Source organism: Acomys minous (genome assembly GCF_964271855.1).
Source record: "Acomys minous genome assembly, chromosome: 6".
Lineage (NCBI taxonomy): Eukaryota > Metazoa > Chordata > Mammalia > Rodentia > Muridae > Acomys > Acomys minous.
The window spans coordinates 104540386-104568034 of NC_140487.1; the positions used below are offsets into that span (position 1 = coordinate 104540386).

A 27649-nucleotide genomic window follows, 5' to 3' on the forward strand; every position below is an offset into this window, starting at 1 on the left:
CAGAGTGAGGAGCAATAAAGAAAAAAAAAGGTCAAAAAAGATATTCAACTCAACACACATGCACACAGGCTCACCCACACCCTCACCCACTCGCGCGCGCGCGCGCGCGCGCACACACACACACACACACATGCATACACACACTGGGGCAGGGTGTTGCTGCCACACCCTGGATATTTTTTTAAGACTTATTTTATTTTTCTTTTGTTTATGAGTGTTTTGTCTGCATGTGTATAAGTGTACTGTGTGCCTGACGTTGCCAGAAAAGGGTGCCAGATTCTCTGGAACTAGAGTTAGAAATGATTGTGAGCTACCCTGAGGCTGCTGGGAATCAAACCTGGGTCCGCTGCAAGAGTAGCCAGGGCTCTTTAACTGCTGAGCAACTCTCCAGCCCTAAAAAAAAACTCTTAATGAATGAATTGGTGCTGGAAGGGGGCAGTGGATCCAGGCCTATGCGGTTCTGACATGTCCGCCTGCAGGTTCTAACGTTCAGTAGGGCTGAGAGTCACTGTAGGTCCAGCATCTGATTCAAGTGAAAGACCTTCACAGGTCATCAGGCTGTTTTTGTTTTTGTTTTAATGATTTTTTTTTCACTTTGAAATATAGCTTCTTGTTGCTGTTGTCCTTTGTTCTCTTTTACTTTTGTACGGTCTTGGGAGTATTCTAGAATTACTGGAGGCCACAATGCAGACTTTACATCCGAAGGCCTGCCTATTAGTCCCCTGTCTCGATGCTCGGCCTGTGCCACTTTAGGCAAGTTACGCATTGAATCCCCTACCACTACTGCAGGTTCCAGGGTTCAGGGGATAAAAATGCCTGACTCTGAATTTTCTGGAATTTGAGGACTAAGGCAAGAATAGAGTTTTCCACCAGTGAATAAAGGTGGGTTCTTTGGTGTCAACTTGTGGCTGTGGTGGTGAGGCAGTGGCATGCCAAGGTTGAGGAGATGTCACCACCTTCTTCAAGTATGGCAGTCTCTCCTGGTTTGTGAATTTACCACATCCCTCCCCAGACACTCAACGGCAGGAGACTGTCCGCCTTGCTGGGGTCAGTGCGGTCTGGACTGGACTGTTAGCTTTTAGGCCCAGGGTCGGGATGGCTGCTGCCCAGACACTCTCCCAAGTTTTTGGCCCCGTGAATGTCTCTGCAGAACGGCGTTCTCTGTCCGGGGGCTGAAGGGTTAGGGTTGAGATCAGATGGCCTGTACTCTCAGGCGTGCGCCTGGCTCCAGCAGTCACTCTTTGGGTTGGTTGTGTTCTGTAATGTGTCCCCTGAGAAGACGGACTAAGCAGCCCGTGTTACCCTGCAATTTCTCCAAACTATTTGCATGAAATACTGCAGACAAAAAGCCCGGCCCCTGATTGGCTGTTGCTAGGTAACAACATAATCATCAGGAAATTAGGCTGTCCTCGCCCCCCCCCACACACAACGCAGAGTATGTGTGTGATTGCAGCGTTGTGCAGGAAGAGAGAGGGAGTGGAACAAAGAGAGATAAATGGGATGGTCTTGAAGGCGGGAACACCACAGCCACAAACCTGCATCCCACGGTAGGACAATCCGCTTTGGGTCGGGCTCTTTTATGCAGTTAAGCCAATATTTGCTCATCACCCCCCCCCTTTTTTTTTTCCTCCTCTTTAAAAAAAAATTTTTTTTTTCATTTTCTTTTTCTGTAAGAACGGCGAAGCTGGCAAGGCCCTGCAGACAGCAGGGACCGGAGCTATGGAAGCAACTTTGACATTTGAAGTGATGCATGTATAGATGCAGAAGGTGGTGTCTCGTGTGCGGGTGACTGAGGGTGAACAAGGGAATGTGTGTGGAGACTGTGTCGAGGAAGGGAGAACCCGTTCGCGTGCGTTCAGAGTGTCTGCCAAGAACAGGACGTGGGAAAGCGCATGTGGATGAGGCGTGTGGCGGAGGAAACAGCGTGCTGTGCAGTGCGGAGGGAAGGCCCTCGAGCTGAAGTTTCCAACTGTCTCTTTAACTCCACCAGTGTCCTGGCATGCGCTCCTCACAGTGTTCAGCCAGACTTTGCAGGTGAATGAGAGAGGTTTGTGTGTGTGTGTGTGTGTGTGTGTGTGTGTGTGTGTGTGTGTGTGTGTAAGCACCTAGTATATTTTCAAGACTGTGCCCAAGCATAACAGTGGGCAGAGCCTGGCAAGGGTGCAGCCATTGCCGGCTGCTGCCACAGTCTGATGTTAAGCGTGAAGACCCAGAGTGCCTTCCCCGGCTCCTCATGGTAGCCCCAGGTGGCTTTCCCACCTCCCCTGCTTTGTCCTCCTTTTAAGTTCCCCAGCAAAGACCCTGCCCTTCCACTAGACCCTCCAAAGCCTTGCTGCATACCTCATTGGCTTGCTGTGACCCCAGGCGAGCTAAGTGCCTTTTTGCCATTCATTGTCTACCAGATTAATGACTTCTTGTATGTATGGTTGCCCACAGCATCCTCTGAGATACCTCGGCATACTCACTCTGACTTCTTTCTCTTTCTCTGCCCCCACCTTCTCTCTGAGCACCACATCTTATTATTATTATTTTTTTTTTTAAGAATCCTTTTAATGTAAATGCTGAACTAGAAGCCCTGCCTGATCAAAGGATGTAATCCCAAGCATATTGCATAGGGGCTGTTTGTAGGCGTGGTTTAAATATGCAAATTTACGAGAAGCCAGACAGGATGAGTGCCAACACCCCAGATGCTGAAGGGAAGACCCTCCCAGATGCACCCACACACACAAAGCCTTGCCCAAGGAGACTCAGAGCTTTCCTGGGAGGGGAGAGCCATCCTTAACTGCAGAGCTCAAAGTCCCTCTCTGGTGTTCCGAAAAGCCTCTTCTGGTGACGCCCTTACCTCTCAGGTGTCAGTTCTTCGTCCTAGTTTGCTCATACAGCCTGTCTTGGCCCCTGGTTTGCCACATCACAGCTCTGGGGGTGGGACTGGGCGGTATTTGAACTCTCTGGCAGACGCTGACACATGCTCAAGGCTGAGACCCACTGTGGACCAGGAAGTTTGCCTTTTCAGTTAGCTCCTAGGTAACAGTGCCCATCCAGCAAATCTCGGCTCTACACTAACAGGATGATGTGTAACAGCCTGACCTCCACCTAGAATGATCCTTCCTGGCTCCAAAGTCCACCTGAAAGACCCTCCTAAAACAAAACTTGATCTGATTGAATTAAAAGTTATCTTGCACACCTTGTGGAAAGCCTTCCGGCCGAGTAACAGAACTTAGCCTTTTAAGTGGAAGGGGGGGCCGAAAGAGAACATTCACAACAGATTGCGTGTGGCCCACAAAGCTTGACTTCCACAGTACTTTGCCCTTTGTAAGAAAAAAACAAAACAAAACATGTCCACCTTTCTAACCCCTGTTGAGTTGATGGATTCATCTTGTTTCCCATTTTACATGTTAATGTCCTCGAAGCAGAGTCAGTCATTTCTATTTCCCATGCAGTACCGAGTCTATAGATGAGTTTTAGTAAATAAGCCAACGGGGAGCGAGTTAGCAGTGGGAGTGAGCTGGTTGGATGGTTGATGAAAGAAATGGCGTCCCCGTAGCTGCCCCATCCGTGGGATAGGAATGGTGCTCTCTTCCCGCTTGGTGGATGGTGAGCATCAGGAAGCTCATACTAACCGAGGCTTCCCTCTTGTTTATTAAGTAAAACCAGTTAGGGCTTGCCCCACACCACAAAAAACCAAACAGCATTAGCCTTTATAGTATTCGTATAGAGCAGAGCGATGAACTGTAGAAGCCTATATCAGCATGTTCAGGTGGATTCCCCGGTGTCCAGAAAAGTATCTTGGAGGAGTCACGGAAGCCTAGTGTCGGAGGGGCTCCCGGGAACACGGCCCTGTGAACTGCTCCTGTGTGGACCGCCCAGTTCTGCTCAGACAGCTCCACGGGGAGAAACGCAGCCTCTCAGGAAGCTACCGCCTCCCACTTCCTAACCACTCCAGTCTTTTCTCCTTCTCATCCCGGAGACCTCAGTCAACACTAGCTATTTGCGATGTATAAATATGAAAAAAAGAAGTAGGGTAGAATTATACTTGACAGGTAAGGATGAAAATATAGATTCTACCCAGTTGGATCCCTTCTCCTGCAGATATAGGGAGTGCTTAGGGGTATAGGGAGCTGGGGATAAAGCAATAAAGCCAGCAGATATGCTAAAAGAAAAAAGGCCGTGGTCACAGTAGGGCACAGACTTACTGGACCTTAGGAATGTTAATTGCAATTAGTGGCTATTATTTGGGACAAATGAGGATGATGAAGACTAAGAGCTGGAATTACAGATTCTGATGTGTTTCCTTGCTTAATTTTTAAAGAGTTGCTTTTCAAAAAATGTATGTATTTATTTGGGTTTTGTATGTTTTGTTTACATATTTTTATGCTCTAAGTGTGTGCCTGGTCAGAAGAGGATGTCAGGCCCTCTGGAGCTGGAGTTACGGTGGCTGTGAGTTGCCGTGTGGGTGCTGGAAACAGAACCCAGGTCCTCTGGAAAAACAGGCAGTGCTCCTAATCGCTGAGCCATCTCTCCAGCCCCGATTTTTTTAACTTTTGAGACAGGATCTCATGTATCCACGGGCTGTCAATAAACTCTCTGTAGCCAAGACAGTTTCTCTGGTCCTGGGGGTTGAACTCAGGGCTTTCAGGATGTTAGGCAAACACTGTACCAACTAAGCCACATCCTCTGCCCTATGGATCGCTTTGTGGTTCCAGGGCTTTGATCAGTTAGCATGAGAGGTTGCCAGGTCAAAGCAGGAGAAAGCCCCTTTGCAACCGGTGGGATGGACCAACGTAGGAATGAGAGGAGGAAGGAAGCCCAGATCTCCAGCTGTCCACCTATTTGTCATGTAGTGTACAGTAGTCTCCATGCAGTCGCCTTGAGAGCTCATAACCCAGTCCCTGCGTGAGAAGTAGCCCTGCGAAGGATGCTCATGAAGCAAGATGCTCACGGAGCAGGCTCACTCTCCTACCTGAAGTACAGCGGGTGCAGAGTTGGGGTTGGAAACATAATTGAGTGCCTAGCTTCCAGTCTCTCACTTTTCTCTCTTCTCAGCCCACATATGTTCATGAGAGCATGTGACATGCCCCCCCCATATGCTTTCAGTTTGACCTGGAACTGAGGGAGTTTTTTGGGGGGGATTCCTTGACTACTTATTCTCATACATATTCCCCTTTCCTTTCTTCCTCATAAGAAAACTCTTAGGCTTTGAAGGTCTGGTGGAAAGCTTATGTCCAAGCAGCCTTGAGAGTGTCCAGTCACTACTGAGGAGCAGAAGCTTGTCTGCGTCCTCTTTTCTTCACAGTCAAGGCTCCGGTGCACTGATCCATTCGGGGATGCGCCGCTTTGTAGCTGGGTGATCCTGAGTTGGTGCTGTTCCCTCTGGGAACTTGTTTCCTGACTCTAACCACTGCTCTACAGCCACAGTGAGCAGCTGGAGCAGGTGAAGGGGTCATGCTTTAAATACGTGTGTGTGCACGCGCATGTGCGTGCATGTGTGTGCACATGTGTGTTTGGCTCATCTTGCCTTCTGATTTTCCCAGGAACTCTTAGGCATCAATGTTATTAACTCACTTTACAGATAGAGAAAGCCTGTGGAAGTTGGACGATCTGTCCAAGATGTCCCCACTGGGACAGGGGCAAGAATCCAAAGGTATCCCTGGCTGAGCATCCCCTCCTTTCTTATATGGCACACTGCCTCTCTGGCACGATGTGCATGCGCGGACACTCAGGAAAGAAAAGCTGCCTCTGCCCCTTCTCTCCAAAGCACTGCTGGGCCGTCAGGGTCTTTGATATTGCTTTTGAATTCAGTTACTGCAAGGGCCGTGTGAATGATTCTGTGACCAGCTTTAGCTGTATTATATGAGACTATTAGGGACAGAAAGAGCCTGCAGATACTGGATGCTCCCCGTTACTTCTCCAGGCGTGCTTTGGGGGCAGGGAAGAGCAGCCAGCCCCTGGGAGAGATGGCACTGACTAGCCTTGAACTGACCTTGCTGGAATGACTCTCGTGAGACTGCTGCTATTGGATAGCAGGCTGTAGGAGCCAAGTTCATACGCACCGACTGGCCTGTTCTGTAATACGCATAGGAGATCCTGCACCCTGTGTGTGAACTTAGTTCAAATCCAACACCTGCCATTTGCTAGCTCTGCTGCCTCTGGGAAGTCAACCTCACCTTTCTTGTGGAAAAGTGATCCTTATGGCAGGGGTATCATGGGGACTAAATGGGATTGTGCATGGTAAAGCTCCAGCCTCCAAGCAAGTGGCAAGAGCTGTTCCCTTCACGAGGCCAGCCCCAGAACACTGGCCTCCCACCCAGGAGAAATCCCTTACACGCCGCATGTATGTCTTCAGAAGTGTCCGTTCATCCCTGAAGCCTGTCTGTTCAAAGTATCTGTTACAGCCCTAACCCCCCCCCCTCATCTCCCCCCAGCAATGGAAAAGGAATTGCTTAGCTTCACTCTTAAGAGATCTGAGGTGGGCACTGGAGAGATGGCTCAACAGTTGAGAGCACTGACTGCTCTTCCAAAGGATCTAGGTTCAATTCCCAACACCCACATGGCAGCTCACAACAGTCTGTAACTCCAAGATCTGACACCCTCATACAGACATACATGCAGGCAAAACACCAATGCACATTGAGAGAGAGACAGAGAGAAAGAGAGAGAGAGACAGAGAGAGAGAGAGAGAGATCTGAGGTGAGGCTGGGTGTGGTGGCACACACCTATAATCCCAGCACTCAGAGAGGCAGAGGCAGGTGGATCTCTGTGCGTATGAGGCTAGCCTGGTCTACCAAGCAAGTCCGGGATAGTCAAGGCTACACTGAGAAACCCTGGCTCAAACACACACACACACACACACACACACACACACACACAGAGAGAGAGAGAGAGAGAGAGAGAGAGAGAGAGAGAGAGAGAGATCAGTGGTCACAAGAGATCAAGGTACCCCATCATAGTCCCTGATGCTTGCCTTCCTAGAGTCAGCAAATTTGTCATTGCCACAGGCTACAAAATGTCAGGTGACCCTACAGGCCACTTTCCTACAGGTCAGGAAATTGTATGACAGGAAGAGAAAGGAAGGCTGCTCAAACATGTGCACCCTAATGTGCAGGTCCTGGAACTGTTGTTCTGAAAGCCTGGACATGGCCTGCTCCCCACGATCCTTGTCCCACTCGGGCCTGTGGGAGTGCAGTGGATGCAGACTGGCCGCCTCAGCTACCCTGCGCCAAGCCAGATCAAGGTCAGGTTGGAATTGCAGATCATGCAAGTTCTAGAAGTGCTAGGTCTGAGTGTGTGTGTGTGGGTGTGGGTGTGAGTGTGCATGTACACATGTATACATGTGTGTTTTATAGGGAGATTCAGTACAGAGAGATTCTTACTTTTATAGCCTTAGCTAAGATTGCTATGTTAAAGTTCCAAATGTGTATAACTCTACTAGGACTATGTAAAATAAGGATTAACTAGGGCTGGAGAGATGGCTCAGCACTTGAAAGCACTGAATGCTCATCCAGAGTAAACTTCCCGGCATCCCCTGGTGGCTAACAACAATCCAATTCTAGGGAATCTGATGCCTTCTTCTGGCCTCTGTGGGCACCAGGCACACAAGTGGTGCACAGATGTACATGTAGGCAAAACACCCATACTCATAAATAATTTTTTAATTGACTCTAGCCAGCACTGGGGGTACACGGATCAGATTTGTAATAGTAGCCACCCCAGAGACTGGGGCAGGATGGTTGTAGGTTCAAGGCCAGCTTGGGGAGACTGTCTTAAAAAGCAAAAGCAGAGCTGGGATGGAGCTCAGTGGTCCAGCATCAGCCCTGTGTGTGCGAGGCTCGGGATTCAGTTTACTGCTGTCAAAACCGTATACTCTTGTGGCAGGTGGATCTCTCTCTGAGTTCAAGACCAGCCTGATCTCAACAGCAAGTCCCAGGCCAGTGTGGGCTAAATAGTGAGACTTTATATCAAAAATATATGTGCTCTTTAAAACAAATGTGACATCTCTGCTGCTACCCTGTCCATTTTGCAAAATCGGGAAATGAGTCAGAAAGAGGGTGATTTGGCAAGAGTGCACTTACACACTCTATACCCTATTCACCCTCATTTGTGCCGTTTTCGACTCTCCTCCGCTCTTCCGGACTTATAACGTACTGAATTAATGTAGCTTTTGGGGTTTTGTTTTGTTTTGTTTTGTTTTGTTTTTGAGACAGGGTTTCCCTGTGTAGCCTTAGCTGTCCTAGACGTGCTTTGTAGACCAGGCTGGCCTCGAACTCACAGTAATCCATCTGCCTCTGCCTCTGCCTCCCGAGTGCTGGGATTAAAGGCGAGCGCCACCACACCCGGCTAGCTTTTGTTTCAAAAAACCTTTTTCTTGGGTCTATGCATTTTGATTCGTTCTTGCAGAGTCCATGTGAGGCAGGAGGTAGGAGGTTATCATCTCAGCTAATAGATGCTGTGGCTGGGGCTGTCTGACAAGGATCTCCTGCGTGCGTGCACCTCTCACAGTAGCTGGGTCTCCACAGCCATCCTGTGTTTCTCCTTACTCCTTTCCCAAGTCAAAGTTTATGTACAATGGCCCTGTCCCCGAAGTCTGAAATTGGACCCACAACTTTGAGTAGATGTGTCCATGTTCACTCAAGGTTTCAAAGGTGTCAAGGTCACAGAATAGGGTCAAGGTTGCTTTGGTGTCTTGCCTGGATGAGAGCTCTCTCCAGGAGTGGGTGTTTCAGCAGGGCTTTAGACCTGTTCTTCACTCCACCAGCATCCACTATTGCTGGTCGTGTCCCAGTGTCCAGTAGGAATAAAAATACCAGGCCCTGCCTGCTGGGAAAATTAGCCATCCTGTTGTCAGGCCAAAGATAAGAGGGCCGTGGGGTGGCTAATGAGATGGCTCAACCCGTGAAGGTGCTTTCCACCAAGCCTGATGGCCTGAGTTCAGGCCCCAGCATCCCCCAAACCCCAAAACCAACTCCAACAAGTTGTCCTCCGACTCCACAGTGTGCACATGCCCACACACACACTAAATAAATATGACAAAGGCTGGATGAAGACACCGAACCAAGGCTAGGCTCTAGGAAGAACAGACATTGTGAATGGCTGGCATAGGGCGAGGCCTCAAGGGAGGGTAGGGGAAACAGAGCGCTGGAACCCGCAGCACGTGGGCACAGGGGAAGCAATGAGGCGAAGCTCTCTGGGGCAGCCAACACTGTCCCCTTTCTTCACGCAGGTGCCCTTTGGTTTCCAGCAGAGGAGATGCTCTATTTGTTAATTTTTCCTTCCCGTTTCACTCCCCTAGCCTAGCACCCTCTCTGAGGAACCTCCTGTGGACCATCTTAGGCACGTGGCCATTCCTTTTTCGTCTCTTAGGAGTCTGAGAGTAGCCTCTTACGGTGGCTTTCAGACTTCTGTGCATTGCCTCAGAAACCCCACGTGGCTGGTCATGACATAGGTTGCTGAAACCTTCCCCTTTCCCACCCCACCACCCCTGTCTTGGAATTTCTGCTTCTCTGGGTCTGAAGTGGGGCCTGAAAGCTGACATTCTTGGAGAGCTTGCCGAAGGCCACATTTCAGGAGCTCCTGAGGTGAAGCACACAGAGCGCTTATGTTGGCAAGACTGTGGGCTGTGTCTCCTGCAACTTTCCTACAGGCCTCGCTTGACCTTCTTTGGCTCATCAGGGTTAGATGTAGGCAGTATGCTTTAGTGCTTCCTAGGTCTGCCATGACCAACAAGGTGGTCTGAAACCGAGAGAGCTACGTTCTCATAGCTCTGGAGACCGGAAGTCTGTGTGGAGTGGTCATGGGCGGTCCTCCTCTGAGTCCTTCTGGCCTCTCTTTGGTTTCCGGCTTGGCTTACAGCAATGCACTCCAGGCTTTGCCTCTTTTCACCACTCATGTCAATTAAAGGCCTGAGGGAGACTACCCTGCTTCAGAACAGTGAGACTAAAGCTGCCTGAGCCAAAACAAACTCATCAGGACACCTCAGTCCCCTGCCTGGCCCAGCGGGGCCTTTGCCAAATGTGTCTACAAATAAGGATCTTTCTCTTTCTTCTCCAAATAGTCTTCAACAAATCAGCACCAGGTCAGAGTATGAACGCCTGAAAGAATCTGCCTTTTATAAGGTACCAAGAAATAGTCAGGCGTCATCAGGGTAAGACTGCCTGTGTGAACATACGCAGCTGTGTTTTGCTCTGAAGTCATCGTCTGCATTGCTAGGATAGTGCTCTGTTCTAGCTGTGCCTCCTGCAGATCTGTCTTCACTGCCTCTCATTGGTGACCTGCCCTCCATGTGTGCATGTGCTCCTGTGTGTACGTGTGTACGGATGCATGTGTACGTGTAACATGCATGCATGTGGAGCCCAGAGATCGATGTCAGGTGTCTCCCTCAGTCGCTTTTCCACTTTAGTTTTTAAGACAGGGTCTCTCACTGAACCTGGAGCTTGCTGATTTGACTAGACTGGCTGGCCAGCAAGCTCGGGGACCCTGCTGTCTCTGTATACCTGCGCCCCCCCACCCGAGTGCTGGAGTTCCCAGTGTACACCGATACATCCAGCATTTTAGGTTCTGGGGGGGGGATCAAGTTCAGGTCCATGTGAGCCATCTCCTCAGCCCTTTTTACCTCAGTTTCTAAGAGACACAGCAGGTAGCAGAGGACGGGGGGGGGGGGGGCAGGGGGAGGAACTGGGAGGGAGGTTTGAGGTTTGAGCTGCCCCTGCCCCCCCCCCCCCCGGGTCTCCAGTGTCTGGTGTCTCCTTGTCCTCACATTGCTACTGGAGCTCTGCACAGCATGAGGACGCAGATGTTAACGCTACAACCTGGAGCTGGAAGGGCTCTCCCTAACTCCCTCGGTCTAGAGAGCTGAATTCTCACTTACTGTCTTCTTCAAAGAGAGAGGCACTCAAGACAACCCCTTCATGCTGCCTTCTCAGACTCAACACATTAGCTGATATAATGACACCAGGAGCAGCTATTATGGGGCTCCGGAGACCTCGGACTTCCTGCCAAGCCCTGATTCCATTAGAAAGCCTCGTCCCACTGGCCCCATGGGCTCTGGCTAGGTTTGAAGAGCCCTGTTTTCAGTATCTTTCCCCTCTGCTTCCCTGGACAGCTATCACATCCATAATCCACAGCAAATGGATTTCCCTGACCCTGGGGACAAAGGCCTAGTGTTTCCTAGACTTGGCGGCTCCTGAAAGGCCAGAGCCATGAGCGGTTCTCCAGCTGCCAGGTCTCAAGCCCTGTGGGCGGCGGGAGACCTGTAATAAGATCGCTCTCCAAGCCACTTCCAGTCAGCACATCATTCAAAGTGGTCCCTTGCGGTTGGGAGGGAGGACTGACTGGGACAGGAATTGCAGCCGTTGGAGCTCAGACTCACACAGAACCACACAGTGAGTTGGAACTGGAGAAAAACAGATTTCTAGTTCTGGCTGTCAGCCATTAGTGAGCCTGGCTGTGGTTCACAGTGGGAGTCCACAGGGGTGGGTGGCCTTGGGAAGAAATAAGGCAGTCATTAGGAGGAAGAGAAGGGCGGGGCGGCAAGGATAGGAAGGAAAGGGAAACTGCGTCGGAGTGGATAAATGTTTAAAGCCCAGATGCTGTGAAATGTACGGATTCACATTTCTCATGTGGCGCGCAGGCCCTAATGAGAGTCCACAGACAGACACATCAGAAGCCCCAGCTAAAACCCCAGGAGGCTTTCCTTGCTTCCCTCCCGCCCAAAGCTTTGAGGCAGAAGGAAAGTATAAGTAGGGAGATAGGAAAGCTTTGCCGCTCAAACCCGAGAAGCAGACGCTGGAAAGCAGCTACAGTGCTCCGCACTTCAGTGATTCTTTCCCAAATTCACGCTCCCTTGCATGAGGAGATGAACTCGCTTCTTGTTTTCCCTCGGGGTGAGCTCCAGCCCTCTCTGGCTAAGTCCAGTTACTATGGCCTTGGAGAGGAGTCAACGCCATGACACCTTGAGCAAGTTTGTCTCTTCCTCAGGAACTAGACCTCAGTTTTTCCTAGGAAAAACAAGGGAGTCTGTGGCCACGTCTGATTTCTTGAACTGGTTGATGGGTACCCATTTACATCATATATGTATGTGTGTATGTGTGATATAAAGAGGTTGTTTTGCATAAATATTCGATGAACATTAATATTAGGGCGTTCAGTCCAGTGATCTCAGTTACTTGGCTCTGATATGTTCTAACAGGACTGGGCCTGGTGTCACCAAAACAGTGGCCCAGGTCAGCTTCCCCTGAAATTGCAGGGGCTGCTTTGAAGTCACACCTGGTTTTGGAGTGCCAGTTTTTTTGAAGACCTTAGATAAATTAGATAGCTCCTCCCCATTTGTCTGTGTGTCTGTGTTTTGAAACAGAATCTTAGTCTGTTGTCCAGCCTAACCTAAAACTCACCATTTAACTCAGGTTGACCTTCGACTCACAGCAATCCTCCTGCCTCAGCCTCCTGAGTGCAGGATGACGAGCGTGTGTTGCCCGTGGCTTAGATGATTTCTAATTGGCAAAACTGAGATATTAATAACTACCCCATAGGATAGCCATGAGTATACATAAGGGACCTGCTGGAGAGCTTAGCAAGCATTGGCCTCCTCTACAGATAGTGCAGATACTGTTGATAGAAGGTATGAGTCCTGAGTGGTTCGTGTTCTTAACCAGCTGGGAGAATTCTGCAGACAAGGCAGAAACCAAGCTTCCAGCCAGCAGGGGCATCCCTGCCCTGAAGCCTCAAGCATGCGTGGGGGACATAGGACATGATGGGTACAGGAGGCGACACCAAGCACTTTACTTCCGTGCAGCGGTGCACCATGAATGTGAGACAGAGGCAAGCACCAAGTGTGCGAGCAGCCGTCTGGCCGATGGCTTAAGAGAAAGTTGGGCTGGATATGAAGGGGGCCGCATTCAGTGCTATTGTTCAGGACTTGTGCTGTGCTGCTGACCTGAGTGGTCTGTTAATAAACACTGGAAGGAAGGCGTTTATTCAAGGGGACAAGGACAACACAAATAACCACAGCAGGAAGCCCAGAGGTGAAAAGTCACAAGGTGTCCAAGGCTTTTCAGGTACTGTCCTGAATAATCCTGAGTCCAGAGAGACTACAGCATGGTGGGAAGTAAAGTGGGAAAGGCAGGTGATATCAGACACAGGAGCTTGTCACACACCAGGGAGCTTGAGGGGAACCCTGTGAGCCCCAGAAACACAGTGGCGGTTCAACAGATGGCACAAGAACACCTGTCTAGCCACGTGCCCCCACCACCAGAGTTGCCCCGTGATTCACTGTTACTTACATCCCAGAGAATTAGATCATTGTTCATAGTGGCCATTGCCAATGGTGGAAGCAACCCGAGTGTCATTAGCAAGTGAATGGAGCAGCAAAGTGTGGTGTGCACATGTGCACACATGCAAATACATATGCATGCACACACAAATGTATGCATACATTCATATACACACACACATATATACATATATGTGTGTGTGTGTGCTCACATTCATACCTACATACATACAGAGAGAGGAGTATTAGTATTATTCAACCCCAAAGAGGAATATAATTGTGGCCTATGCTACAGTGTGAATGAACCTATTGTAAAAAGGACAGATAATATGGTTCCACCCATTTAAGACACTAGAATAGGCAGATTCATAGAGACAGATCTGCGGCCACCAGGTAGACAGTGGAGAATGAGTTGTTGCTTAACGGTTACTGAAGTTCTCAAAGTAGATGGTGGTGGTGGTCATGCGCAGTGAGAGTAGTCAGTGTGGCTGCCCACTGTGACCTTCCTTTCCCTGCCCTGTGCATGAGTGGTCGGCAGAGACCAGAGAGAGAGTGTGCACTTTGGGAAGACAGCTGTAGCCACTAAAAGCAGGAACTAGGACAGGGAGAGCCGGAGACAGTGCGTCACCAGTGAGCATGCGTGAGCACGTGGGGAGTGAGCAAGTGCGTGTGAGTGGGAGAAGTGCGCTTGATCTGGCCTGTGTGAGGGATCCTGAAAGGAGAGAAGGGGCTGGGCAGTAAGGGATGCTGCCGGGAAGAACCAGAGAGAGGTCAGTGCAGGGTGAGAGGGGCTGGGGAAGGCAGGAGACCAAGGTTAGCGGGCTGAGAGCTGAACAGGATCCATCACACAGGGGGGGGAAGCAGGAATGAGAGCACAGTGGGAGGAGCCTGTACATGCAGAGGGCCTGGGGGGCGGGGCGTGCAGCCATAGATGGGTGAGTAAGGAGGGTGAGGGTGAGTGTGAATACGAGTGTAAGAACAGGTGTAACAGAGGATCAGGACCAGGGCCAAAGGAGCAAAGCCAAGTGAGATACAGCCCATCCACAGAGAAGCTGGAGGTAGGGACCCGTGAGCAAGGCAAACGATGAAGGTGTAGGAACTAGCCAGCAAAGATGGAGACTACTGTGTCCCCTGGTGGCTTACAGACATCAGTTCTACATGGGAGCCACGCTGCTCTTACAGGCAGCAGCATCTCCACAGAGGAGTGCCACTAGCATTTGTCAACAAGGACCGAGCACATACACACACACACTTTACAGGACCTGTCAATCAAAATCTAAGACTCAGTCAGCCTGGACCTGGATGTCCCCTCTGCCTCAGCCACTGAGGTGCCTGTCTCACCATTTCACTCCTTCCACACGCTTCAGCTGAGGTGTCTCAGGGTGTGAGCTGAACCCCAGTTTGGGTCAACATTCAGGAAAGGTGAGACAGGGACCCCCCCTGGGGGCAGCCCATGTTTGGGGAGTGCCGTCATTTCCTGGTGTGCTGCGATCACAGTGTGAACTGGGGAGGTGAGAGGAGCTCAGCCGGTGTAGCACATGCTGTGCAGGTGTAAGGAGTGGAACCCAGATCCCGGGCACTCGCCTAAAAGCTCGCCTGCGATTGGGCGCATGGGAGTGGGAGACCGGGAGTTCCTGGAGCCGCCTGGCTAGCTAGACAAGGCCAGGAGCAGTGCTTTGCACTGTTTTTCATCAGTCTAGACTCACGATGCTAGAACATGGACAAGGTAGATCTCGACAGAGCTGGGCACAGGAAAAATGTGCTGACTTAGCTATATGTTGGCCCCTGTGTCTCACCAGCATCCTTACCAAGTGGGAGACCATCATGAAGCCTGGCTCCCAGGCAGGCCAGGGCAGAGGGATTCACGGACAAGGACTTCTGTGGCAGTCGAAGCAGCCAAGCCTTGGGGAAACCCCACTTGGTGATCTAGCTCACAGGCACAGTTTGCAGACAGGTACTTAGCCTTGGAAGATAAAGCACCCAGCTGCCACCTGGGAATGACTCCCGCTTCCCACCCCGCCTTGGCCCTCCACATACACTGAGATGGGGGGTATGCATGCATATGGAATCCAGAGGTTGACATCAGGCGTCAGTCACTCTGTCTACCTTACGCATAGGGCAGCGTCTCTCCTTGCACCCGGAGCTCAGATTCACCTAGTCTGGCTATCCAGCTTGCCCTAGGGATACCCTGCCTCAGCCTCCCAAGCTCCATGGGCAGGCCATCGCATCCATCTGGCGTTTCCATCGGGGCTGGCCTTGCTGCTTGCCCAGCCAGCACTCTACCCACTGAGCCATCCCTCTAGCTGCGCCCCCCCCCCACGTAGTTTTAATCCCATAGTGAAACCTACTCCGGCTGAAGAAAGTGGCTTAAGGAATGTCAGCCTCACGTTGAGAGAAGCCATTAACATGTGTCTCAGCTCTTTATACAAGTCCAGGCTTTCCATTAATATGAAAAGTCCTATTTTTTTTTTCATTAATTTGGTGTCAACTGCAAGGAGAGGGTTGGATGCCTATGGTGGGTGATGGATAGAGATATAAATAGATATAGATATGTAGAGATGGTTAGCTATAGATATGTTGGTACTATATATGTGTAACGTAATATGTGTGTATACAAAAAGGGAAGATAGAAGGAAAATTAAAAGAGGAACTTGAGCTCAGATCTAATGCTCCTCTCCCACCACTCTTTATGTCTTTCCCAAGCTCTGCCCATCCCGGGCCTGCGAGGGTAGGGCACACATCTGGACCACCAAATGGTCTCTGAAGGACTTTCTGTTGCTCCCTCCTGGCTAGGACAACATATTCCTAGAAACTCCACCAATTCTGCCTTGGGAGAAGCATGATCTATGGCAGGCAGCCAGTGTGACTCAGATGAGGGACAGTATTCTGTCCTCAGCAGTAGCCAGTGAGGGCACACTGAGTGGGTGATGGCGCTCTGGCACTATGCCCAGCATTTTCCTTTGGGCTTCAAGGATTGTCTTATTTGGCAGATTATGAAACAGGGCAGACAAGTGTACTGTGTATGGGCCCCCAATTAGAAACTGGCCAAACCAAGCCTGAGACCTGAGTCCATCAAATCCGTGTCCCTAGGGCACTTGGGGAGGACTTCAAGCAGAGGCTGCAAACACTCTAGGCTCTTTGAAAACAAAACAAAGGAACTATCTCTGTGGTTTCTTGATTTGCCTCTTCTCTCTGTTCTCTAGAGCAATGGGTTCTCAATCTCCCTTCAGTACAATCCCTCACATGGGCCCCAACCATGGAATTATTTTTGTTGCTACTTTATAACTGTAGTTTTGCTACTGATATGAATCATAATGTAAGTATGTTTTCTGACAATCTTGGGTGACCTCTGTGGAAGAGTCATTACACACACACACACACACACACAAAGGCAAAGGGTTCTCAACACAGAGGTTGAGATGAAGATTTTTCTTTTAAACCCCACTTCTTTCACCACCTGGCCTGGGTATGCCTGGTTTCCACCATCCCAAAGATGACAAGGTTGGAGGAGTGTGACGTGACACCTGCCAAGGAGAACACACCAGAAATCCTCCTCCATCACTAATTTTACCTCTTATGGCAGAAGACACATGGCCCAGGCTCTAGACCAGACACACTTGGCTTCAAAACTCCCCGAGAATACCCAGCCTGGCCCTATGCTTCTGGGGTCCAGTGTGACTCAAAGCTTCGGTTCAGAGCTGGGTGTTGGGCTCTGTGCATTGAGAAAACGGGGACAGGAGGATTGCAAGCTTGAGGCCAACAGGGAGCTACATAGAGAGATCCTGTGTCTAAAAACTAAACCGAAATAAAAACAAAAGGCCTGAGTTCATAACTGGCCCCATGCAGCCTGCTTGGGAAGCTGGTGTGTGCCTGTCTAGTCAGTTCTCAGACTGCCCACCCCGACCCTGAGCTTTAGCCCCTTACATAAACCTACATCCATCCTCCCATGTGTTCCAAAGAAGCTCTAGATGTCTTCCACGTTCTAACAAGGTGAAGAGCTAAGTGGATTGTACTGTATTATTTGAGAACTAGCAAGAAAAGGGCCCATATACGTTACATTCTGACACCATTTTTCCATGTGCTTTTCCATCCGAGGTGACAGAATTCACAGAATCGGGATCCTGTGATGTGGAGGGCTGAATGCTTGTGCCTGCGTAACAATCATTTGCTAAACTTTCTATTCTTTTCCCTTCCTTCTTAGCGTCCACCTGCTCTTCCCCCGCCCGAGCGCCCTGACTGTGTTACCCCATAAGCCATGGAGAATGAGCTGCCAGTCTCCCACACATCCAGCCGGGCCAGCGTCACCAGCAACACCAGTGGGACGGGTAGCAGCAGCAGCTGCAACAGCAGTGGCAGTGGTGGCAGCGGGCGCCCCACTGCACCCCAGATTTCTGTGTACAGTGGTATTCCTGACCGACAGACTGTGCAGGTAAAGCCCCAATAAGCGTGGGATTACATCGCTTCATTGACAGGGCTACCCAGGAGGGCTGGCGTGGTCTGTTGGGATAGCCAGGGATGCTCCAGGATGGGCAGAGGGGAGTGAGTCAGTGGACACATACTTATGCATGATTAAAAGAGAAGTGAGTGGGGCGTGGTGGCGCATGCCTTGAATCCCAGCACTCGGGGAGGCAGAGGCAGGCGGATCGCTGTGAGTTCGAGGCCAGCCTGGACTACAAAGCGAGTCTAGGACAGCCAAGGCTACATAGAGAAACCCTGCCTGGAAAAAAAAAACCAAAAAAAAAAAAAAAAAAAAAAAGAGGAGAAGTGAGTGGGGTGTGGTGGTGCATGCCTTGAATCCCAGCACTCGGGGAGGCAGAGGCAGGTGGATCGCTGTGAGTTCGAGGCCAGCTTGGTCTACAAAGCAAGTCCAGGACAGCCAAGGCTAACACAGAGAAACTCTGTCTCAAAAAAAAAAAAAAAAAGAGGAGAAGTGGTACTGGATGGGTCCTGCAAGTTGAGGGAGAGAGAGAGAACTTAGGTCAAAAAAGCCCCATCTCCTCTGAGGGGTGGATGGTGAGGATGTTGTCTGCAGAGAACAGATGCGTACAAGCATAAAGGGCAGACAGGTAAAAGTAGCCAATAGCAAAGCGACTGGGAGCTGCTCCGTCACATCCCAGACTGGTCATCTAAGTGGCCACTGCCACTTAACAAACTTAAGGGGGCTGTGGAGGTGTCCCTGTCAGTGAAGCATCTGCCATGCAAACACGGGGGCCCCCAGCACCTACTTTAGAAAAGTCTGCAGCGCCAGTGCTTTGGGGTGGGGACAGGTGGGTCCTGGGAGCTGCGTGGTCAGCCACCCAGCACAATCAGTGGGCACAATCAGGGAGAGAGACACCCTGTCTCAAAAGGAAAACAGAGATCAAGGATGGCATCTCAGACTGACCTCTGCTCTCCACATCCACATGCACACACACACATATACAACACACATACATACACACATGCATACACAATACACGCACACACATATCCACACATACACAATACACATGCATACACACACAAATACACATACATGCACACAAGACACACATACACAATATGCACATATCTACACACATACACAATACACACAGACACGACACATATACACACATACACACAATACACACATATACACATACATAATTCGAATATACACACAACACACATACAAATACATGCATGTGCACACATGCACACATACCCAACACACACACACACACACACACACACACACACACACACACACACACACACACGTTCTTTGTCCTTGAAACTTTATCATTTCTTTTCTAAAGTTTGTCGAGAGTTATTGGTCAGGTCCTCCGGGGTCTTAGACAGAGTCCCAAAATGTGGCCGTGGTTGTGTATTGCCACCGGTCAGGGATGTGCCTGGTATTATGAGAACCATTGTGCTACGATCTTTGTTGATGTTGTGAGTCAGGGTCTCACTCTGTATCCCAGACTGGCCGAGAACTCACTGTTCAGCCAGGCGGGCCTAACATTCTCCATGCTGGGATTACAGGCATGTGCCCATGGCTAACCAGTTATGAGAATGGTGTTGTTAGGCACAGGACCACACTCGGCAAAACAGAGTCTCAGAGGAAGCAAGGACTTTCCAGCGTAAAGGGGAGAAAAGAACCTAAGTCTCCAAGATCCTCAAGCAGATGGCATTTGCCATTTGCATTGTCACGATGATATCTAGGTGTGCATCCTTGCACGTAGGGCAGATTGGAAAGACCACTACTGAGAAAGATTTACTTTAAGTAACCCTGCTGTGACAGTGTGGATAAATTAGACAAGTGACCTCATCCTGCATTGGGCTTGGGCCCAGAACAGGGAGTGGGGGTGGAGCCACAGCAGAAAGTAGGAAGCCTGGGAAAGTCTGTCCTAGACCAGGCCAGACACTCTGGACAGTTCTCATCCAGTTATCTCGGCTTCACACTTAGTCAAGTGGTGTTTCCTGTCCCCACCCCCGCCCCCTCCAGCCCCCCCACACACACACCTAGTCCCTTCACACTTGAGTCTTTAGCTCTGGTCTTCAGCATCTGGGTCAAATGTGTCCTCCTTCTGCCACTCACCAGAATTCTGGGCAAAGGTCTGTCGGGGTTTTTGCAGCAGCACGCAGACAGAACCACTGGGTCCCTCCAGGTTCCAGTACAAGCCACCCCTGGTGAGGAGGAGTCACAGAATCTCAGGCACTGCTGGCTGAGGGAACTCCTGGTTGAGGCGAGAGTCACTTTCAGGAATCTGAAGGAAACCGGGCCTAGTCGGGGAGTAAGAACAAGTGAAACCGAGGAGAATGTGCTAGAGAGAAAGGAGTTTCTATATGCAGCGCCTCAGAGGAGAGTGCGCTGACGTGGAGTCAGAAGTGCACTCATAGGAACATGGGGTTCTGGGGGGCACCAGAGCCCATGGAGGATCTGTGACATCAGTCTGCTAGGACTGAACCCCCCAAATTCACACCCAAAGCCCTGGAGCCATCTTGGGAGAGATTCTCACCAGTGACTCCCTGACAGTCACTGCTGGTCAGGGACAACCCCAGGAGCAGAGACTATGTAGGAAAAGGGGCCTGAAGTGGGGGCAGCAGAGCTAGGGCCCGTGCAGGGCGTCACATGGAAGAGACTGTCAAGAAGGGAGGAAAAATGACAGGCAAGGAGGGAAGGAAAATGCCTCTGGCCTTAGGCCTGGGGGTGAGTGGGAAGCAAAGATAAGCCTCCCACAGACTGCTGCTCTGAGGCGGCAGCTCCCAAAAGGGAGAAAAGGAGAGACGAGGAAGAGAAGAGTCAAATCCAATATGACTCCTCCTCCGCTGTGTGAGCATGCCCTCCCCAGAGGCCAAGAAACCTGTCCGGTGGGGTTGGCGGGGCGGGCAGGGGGGGGGGGGCAGGGGGCAAGGGGTGTGCTAAGGACAGAACCTGGGAGGGGGCTCCAGGTTGGCCTTCTAGGGAGGCAGCGGCCTTCAGGATATCCAGTTTTCCCAGCTCCCGGTGGCTCTTCTGATTCACCCTTTCTTCTCAGCCCCTTCTGCTTGTGACCTTGACTATGAGGCTCCAGAGTAAGGGCTGGAGTGTCTACCAAGGCTGGCATGGGAGGCTGCTTCCCAACTCATGAGCTGAGCACAGGCAGCTGAGGCAGACAACCCCTGTCAGACAGGAGCTGAAGACAGGTGCCTGACAGAGAAGATAGGGGGGGTGTAAAACTCAGAGACTGGCTCTCTATGTCGCCCAGGGAGTGATGCCGGGTCCTTCTCTGGGCAGCCGGGCTTGAGGAGGCACGTGGTGTGGGCTGCTGGCACTCCCGCCTCCCCTCCCACACTTCTCAGGTGATCCAGCAGGCCCTGCACAGGCAGCCCAGCACAGCGGCGCAGTACCTGCAACAGATGTATGCGGCACAACAGCAGCACCTCATGCTGCAGACAGCGGCCTTGCAGCAGCAGCACCTCAGCAGTGCGCAGCTCCAGAGCCTGGCAGCAGTGCAGCAGGTGAGTGATGGCTGCCCCGGCGCCCATGTGCACCCATGCGACGTGAGAGGGAACGAGTCCTGTCGCCTTGCCTCCCCAGTTCCTCTCAGAGTTCCCACAAAGCCCCCAAGCAGCAGGTACTGTCATCATGTGTTCTTAAGCAGATGAGAAAATGGATGCCAAGGCCCACGCTGGTACTGTCACCTGTTGGCCCAGGAAGTGCTGGGTGAGCCCGCTTTAGTGGCTTACTTGGCAAGCCTGCCTGTCTGGTGATGCTCTCCTTCCACTGAGAGAGACATACATTCAGTGATGGATTCATTCCTTCACCCGATGCAATGTTTTATGCACCTTCTGTGTGTGAAGTTAGAGTCAGGCACAATGTGCTCTGTGGACCCTGTCTCCTTGGAGCAAGCGAGCAAGCCCTTTATCCCTGCTGCGATGCACACTGTAAGAGAGAACGGAGTGTTGCAATGGAACCACAGGAGGCTGCCCCTACGTCAGGTGGTCAGGGAAGCTAAGCTCACTCTGTGGAGTAACACAGACTGACACTTCAGTCCTAGAAGCAGCTGGTCAGAGGAAAGGGGCAGATTAGACATTCCAGTGTGCAAAGCTCTTATGTGCTACCACGGACCTCGTGGATGGCGTGGGTGGGGCAGAGGTCTAGAGAGAGCTGGAGTTGGTTGCTGCGCTGTGGTGGTGGGCATCTGTCAGAGAGACGATGCTCTCAGTGGCTTCTCCACAGATCCAGGACCATGCTGGGGGCCATGTGGATGAGGAAAATGGGGTAAGCTGGAGAGAAGGCTCAGAGGTTAAGAGCTCTGTCTGCTCTTCCAGAGGTCCTGAGTTCAATTCCCAGCAACCACATGATAGTTCACAACCATCTACGATTAAATCTGGTGCTCTCTTCTGGCCTGCAGATGTAACATGCAGGCAGAATACTGTATATTGAATAAATAAATCTTTTTTTTTAATCCTAAAAAAAAAAAGAAAGAAAGAAAATGGGGTTAGTTAGGCCCTCGAGGCTGCTCTCCTGATCACCATCCAGAGCGCTTCTAGGAAAATAAGGGCCCATGAATCACTAGTGACCGGAGTTTGTTCTTTTCCAGGCCAGCCTGGTGGCCAACAGACAAGGAAGTGCTTCCAGCAGCAGTGTGTCCGCACAGGCTCCCACCCAGTCATCTTCAGTGAGTAAGGCATGGGAAGGGCAGGCAGAGTCCACACACATGGACTGGCTCCTGCCTGAGATGCTCCTGAGCTCCCAGATCCAGCTGGGGAGAATCCACAGCCATGTAGGGTCATAGCTGGAATCTGGAATCTGTTGCTCTTGCCAGGAAAAAAAAATGCACGTGCTCTTTTGGCTCTGATACTAACAGCCCATCTTCCTGGCGTCAGGGCTCTGCTGCTAGTGCGCTTGTACCACAAGGTCCTCCCTGAGGCTGTGTGTCCACGCCAGCTGCGGGGCAGAGTTAGAGGGGTCACCCGCATCCAAGAGCAGGAGATGGTCCTAAAGGATGCGGCCGTAGAAGAGGGAGGCAAGAAATAGAGGGGACACTGCGCGCCCCAGGCTTCCTGTCGCTGAAGGTACACGGTTCTCTCATCAGCTCAGTCTGGCGGCCTCCCCCGCCACGGCCCAGCTCATCAACCGAGCGCAGAGTGTCAATTCGGCCACAGCCTCCGGCCTTGCCCAGCAGGCTGTGCTCTTGGGCAACACATCCTCTCCTGCCCTGACTGCCAGCCAAGCACAGATGTACCTCAGGGCACAGATGGTGAGTGTGCGCAGCCTGGGTGTGCTCCCGGACTTCGGGAACACAGTCAGATAAGGTGGGAGATAGGAGATTAGAGAAAAGAACAGAGAACTCTGGGACCCAGGAGCGAGAGGAAGCGGGGGGGGGGGGGGGGAGTGTGAAAGAAGCCCAAAGGCTGAGAGGGAGGCCACGGGGCTCAGGAAGGGTCAGGTCCAAGATGGAGCCAGGGAAAGTCACCCATGGTGGCCCCCCTTCCCTTGCCTTCTCAGAACTAACTAGGTAGACCGAGCAGGATGCACGCCCAGAGGGTGGCTACAATTCACAGAGATGGGCTGGCTCCCGTGACAGCCCTCTCAGCTTGCCCTGTTCTACTTAGGACTAGGTGAGCTTGACAGTGCAGAACATTCCAGGACTGGCACCGGCGTGCCTGGAATCTCGCCTTCGCATCTGTTCCTAAAGGTCCTTAGGTGTGGGAAGCAGCCACCTATAACCATGGTGGGCTCTGACTGGCAAGTCCTAGCTCACGGTCCCCTTGCTGAAGAGAGAACCCTCTCTTTTTACCCCCGGACTCGCCATTCTGAAGACAGTGCAGTCCTGCCCCGCCATTGCTGCTATGACCAGTGGGCCACACACGGCCCTTTTCTGCTCTCGGTCCCACACTTTTCTTTCTGGTTCCAAGCTTGTTACTGCAGGCACTTTGCCCTTCCCAGGCGATGCCTCTGTCAGCATAGGATGGACTTCCGCATCTCCAGCCACATGTCACTTTACTCAATGCCCCACTGGAGTCCTGATGCCCATCCGCTGTCCCCTAAGTGGGGGTACGGGTGGGGGAGGCGGTGAGCCAGGAGGCATCAGCTCTGAGCTGAAGGGAAGGCCCAGTGCCCAGACACCAGCTTACCCAGCTTACCCACATACATACAGAGATAGAACCACACAGAGGTCAAGAAGACAAAGGTCAAGGAGCCAGCCAGTGATGGCTCGTCAAGTCACCTGCACCCCTCCCAGTAAGATGCAGCGACCACCCCACCGTAGCTCCAGGCCATCTCCTCCCACTGCTGTGGTTGCTTCTAGATGCCCCTCCCCACCCCTGTTGAGTCAACCCTTGACTAGAAGGTGACCGCTGCGCATACCTGATCTGATCCTTTCTGAAAGAGAATCTGGTTCTGATTTAGCCGTGGGGTCAGAGGCAGCTTAGACCCGGAAAATGGGCCTGTGACAGCTGCCTAACTTCCTACTCACCAGGCTTGAGGAGACAGTGACTTGAGGAGGGGGCTCTGGGAACATTCAGAGTCCCTCAGCATGAACCTCTCCCTGCCTCCTCCCTGTCTCTCTTGGTTCATCACAACAAACACCTTTTAGGATGTTCAGTGTCCCTAATGTCCCTAGGCTTCCTGCCTCCTCTCGGCTTTGTGTCCCGCTTGCCTAGCTGTTCAGTGGCTAAACTGCTGTCCGCTGTGGCTGAGCCCACACTGGGCAGGTAATAGGCGCCTCGTTTCCTGTGATTTCCAGGCCCAGCCAGGTAACTTGGTGCAGGTAGCTAGGAGCCTAGGCCGCAGTGTTCCTTTGTCCCCTCAGCTCATCTTCACGCCCACGGCTGCCGTCGCTACTGTACAGCCTGAGCTCGGCGCTGGCTCCCCGGCTCGGCCCCCTACCCCTGCCCAGGTGAGGATCCCAGGCTTGTGGGAGGGCAGGGAGGTGGGCACCTCTTAGAGGGGTAGGGGTACTGGCAGAGGCCGGACTCTTCAAGGAAGGAAAAAATAAATAAACTGGACTCACGTTTTAATTCCTGCCCAGCTGGCCTCAGCATCTCTTGACTCTGTCTCTGTATATACTTAGGCAGCAGACAGCAGTGTGCTGAGGCTCCCGTGAGCCAGCACTGAGGGGTGGGAACTGGGGGGGTGGGCACACTGAGAGAAGGAACAGGATGGGTCCTGGCCTCCTGCCTTCTGCTGTAGCATGCGGATGCTATTGCGTGAGAGAAGTCTGTGGGGAACTTTTTTGTTTGTTTGGTTGGTTAGTTTGGGTTTGTTTTGTTTTGTTTTGTTTTTTGTCTGCTTGTTTGTTGTGTTGTTGTTGTTGTTGTTGTTGTTTTGGAGACAGGGTTTCTCTGGATAGCCTTGGCCGACCTTGACTCACTTTGTAGACCGGCTGGCCTTGAACTCACAGAGATCCGCCTGCCTGCGTCTGCCTCCCCCAAGTGCTGGTATTACAGGCCACCATGCCCAGTTGAGAACATACCTCTTACTCCATCTCCCCACCCTATCTCCAGAATGGGGGACCAACCAGAGCTCAAGGATGGAGAAGCTAGGTTATGAGTCCGGCACTGCCTCCTGTTGTCCAGCAGAGGGCACCAGGGACCAGGATGAATAAACATGCAAGCTGTCTTGGAAGTGCTTGGCTTTAACCTGACTGTGAGGCCAAGCTGAGCCTTTGCTTGTCTGTCACTTTTGTGCTGGCTTTTCCCGTATCATGCCTCATCTTAGTGGTATGCAACCAATCCTGATAATATTGGAGAGTAACAGAATGAAGGGCGCTGGCCTCCCCGCCCCTGTGCGCCCAGTCAGGCAGCCTCAGAATTCAGTTCTGGTCACTCGCCATACTTCCTGCGTCCTTTACAAACTCCACCTGCTCCTGGCTCCTCCTTCAGCCCCCTAACTGCCCACCCCCATGTGTCTCTCTGTCTGCGGTCTCTTTTTCTGTCTCTGCCTCTTTCTCTTGCTGTCTCATTTTACAACCCCTTTCACGTTTGGCCAGCCCTGGATCTGCCCTAACTTCCTCGTGTGTGTGTGTGTGTGTGTGTGTGTGTGTGTGTGTGTGTGTGTGTGTGCGCGCGCGCGCGCACGTGCACTGCCCCTGCCTGCATCATCTGGTTTCTCATAGGCTCCTCTTTTTCAGGTACAGAACCTGACCCTACGAACACAGCCAACACCAGTGTCAGCAGCCTCGGGCCCTACCCCGACCCAGCCTGTCCTGCCCAGCTTGGCCCTGAAACCCACACCCAGCAGTAGCCAGCCTCTGCCTGCCACACCACAGGGCAGGAACACGGCTCAGGGTTCTCCCGCAGGTGCTAAGTCCGGGGTGGCTGACAATGTGGCAGAGCCACTCAAGAAAGGAGATGGTGGCGGCAGCGTGCCAGGGAGCGTGGAGGGCCGGCCTGGGCTTGGCCGAGCAGTCCCGACTGTGGCTACTCACCCCCTCATTGCACCAGGTAAGGCCCCAGGAAGATGCAATCTGGGTTGGGGATCAAGAGGACCTCTCAGACCTCCCTTCCTGTGTGTGCATGAGCCCGCCAGCCTCTCACCCACCCTCTCCCAATCCTGGGGTGTTTTCCAACTCCAGACTCCGTTTGTGCTTAGTCTGACTTTAAGGAGGAAGTCACAGTGGTAGGGAAAAGCCAGGCCCTTTCAGTGACACAACCCAGGGAGCCAGTGCCAGGCTTAGCCATGAGTGGGTGGAGACTGCTAGTTAGACTATTCTGAGATTCCCAAAGTTAGTGAATGGGACGTGCCACGTGGGAAGACGGGAGGCAGAAGCTGGCTCTCTCATCTTTCAGCAGGCCTCAGCTAACTAGTGTGCCAGGCTTGCCACCTCTTCTGAGTGTGCAGAGGCCAGGGAGATCAAAGAGGGTGGCACCGTGGCCGGTTCTGCATCTAAGTTCTGAGCCCGGCAGGAGTGTGGAGGGGACCACGTGACCTGCAGGAGAGGAGCTGGGAAAGGCTGGCCAGGGACCCCCACACTTTAGAGTAAACCTAGAAGATAGAAAAAAAAATAAGCCATTGATTGTTTGTGGGGCACGTGCTGCGAATGGGGATGAATCGTATTCTCTGGCTGACTCCCTGCCCTGCCCACTGAACCTCCCAGCACTGCTTACAGCTGGTCTTTAGTGAGAAAATCTGCCATGCGCCCAGCAAGAAATGCTCTAGTCTAAGGAACAAGTGCAAGCGATTCAGCCACAGGAATAAATATAGCAGGGAACATACTGCTTAGATTAAGGACAGTCCCTGTGGTCATCTCCTTGAGAAAGCCTCCCATCAGCACCAACACCACTAGAATCCAGTGAAATCCTTGTGGTCTTTGAATGTTTCTTGAGAAGCTGTCACTAGATTAAAACCAAGGCGGTCAGAGTTGGGGGGTAACACAGTGGTACAATGCTTACCTAGAATATGCTGAGGCCCTGGCTTTGATGCCCACTGTTGCCAAAAAGGTTAAAAAAAAAAAGTCAAAATACAATTATACAGTTAAAAGGAGGGAGCCAGATACACAAGCAAATCCATTCCGTTTTTTAACCTGCTGTAAGTGCGGCAGGCACAGATGGCGAACTCACTGCCAGGTGGGTGGGTCTGGGCTGCTGCTGTCTCTCAGAGGGAGCAGCACCTGAGTGTTTTTTATGTAGCCCAGGCCAGCCCGGCACACTCCATCTTCTTATCTCAGCCTCTTGAGTACTGGGGTTACAGGTATGCTCCAACACACCCGTTGGTACCCAAATCTTGAAGCGTGAGCAGCAGTAGCCCAGCAGACCAGGTAGGGGCAGGCATCCCAGGCAGGCATCCCAGGCAGGCATCCCGGGCAGGCATCCCAGGCAGGCATCCCAGGCAGGCATCCCAGGCAGGAAGCACAGATCAAGCACATGAGTGCTGATCATTTCCTCACTTTTCTGAAGAAAGGCAATTCAGAATTCCCCCAGGACAAAGGACAGGCT

General features: G+C 51.7%; 1 protein-coding gene across 2 annotated transcripts in view; it reads left to right on the plus strand.

The window, feature by feature from the left end:
• Window positions 1-27649, plus strand: part of PHC2 (polyhomeotic homolog 2) — a 103079-nt gene that overhangs the window by 37352 nt on the left and 38078 nt on the right. For both annotated transcript variants that reach the window (XM_084784633.1, XM_084784634.1), the window contains exons 2-7: window positions 17463-17690; window positions 21068-21226; window positions 22312-22389; window positions 22807-22971; window positions 24526-24612; window positions 25846-26158. In XM_084784633.1, coding sequence (XP_084640759.1) covers window positions 17517-17690; window positions 21068-21226; window positions 22312-22389; window positions 22807-22971; window positions 24526-24612; window positions 25846-26158 — 976 coding nt within the window. In that variant the 5' untranslated portion in view covers window positions 17463-17516. The remainder of the gene's footprint in view (window positions 1-17462; window positions 17691-21067; window positions 21227-22311; window positions 22390-22806; window positions 22972-24525; window positions 24613-25845; window positions 26159-27649) is intronic.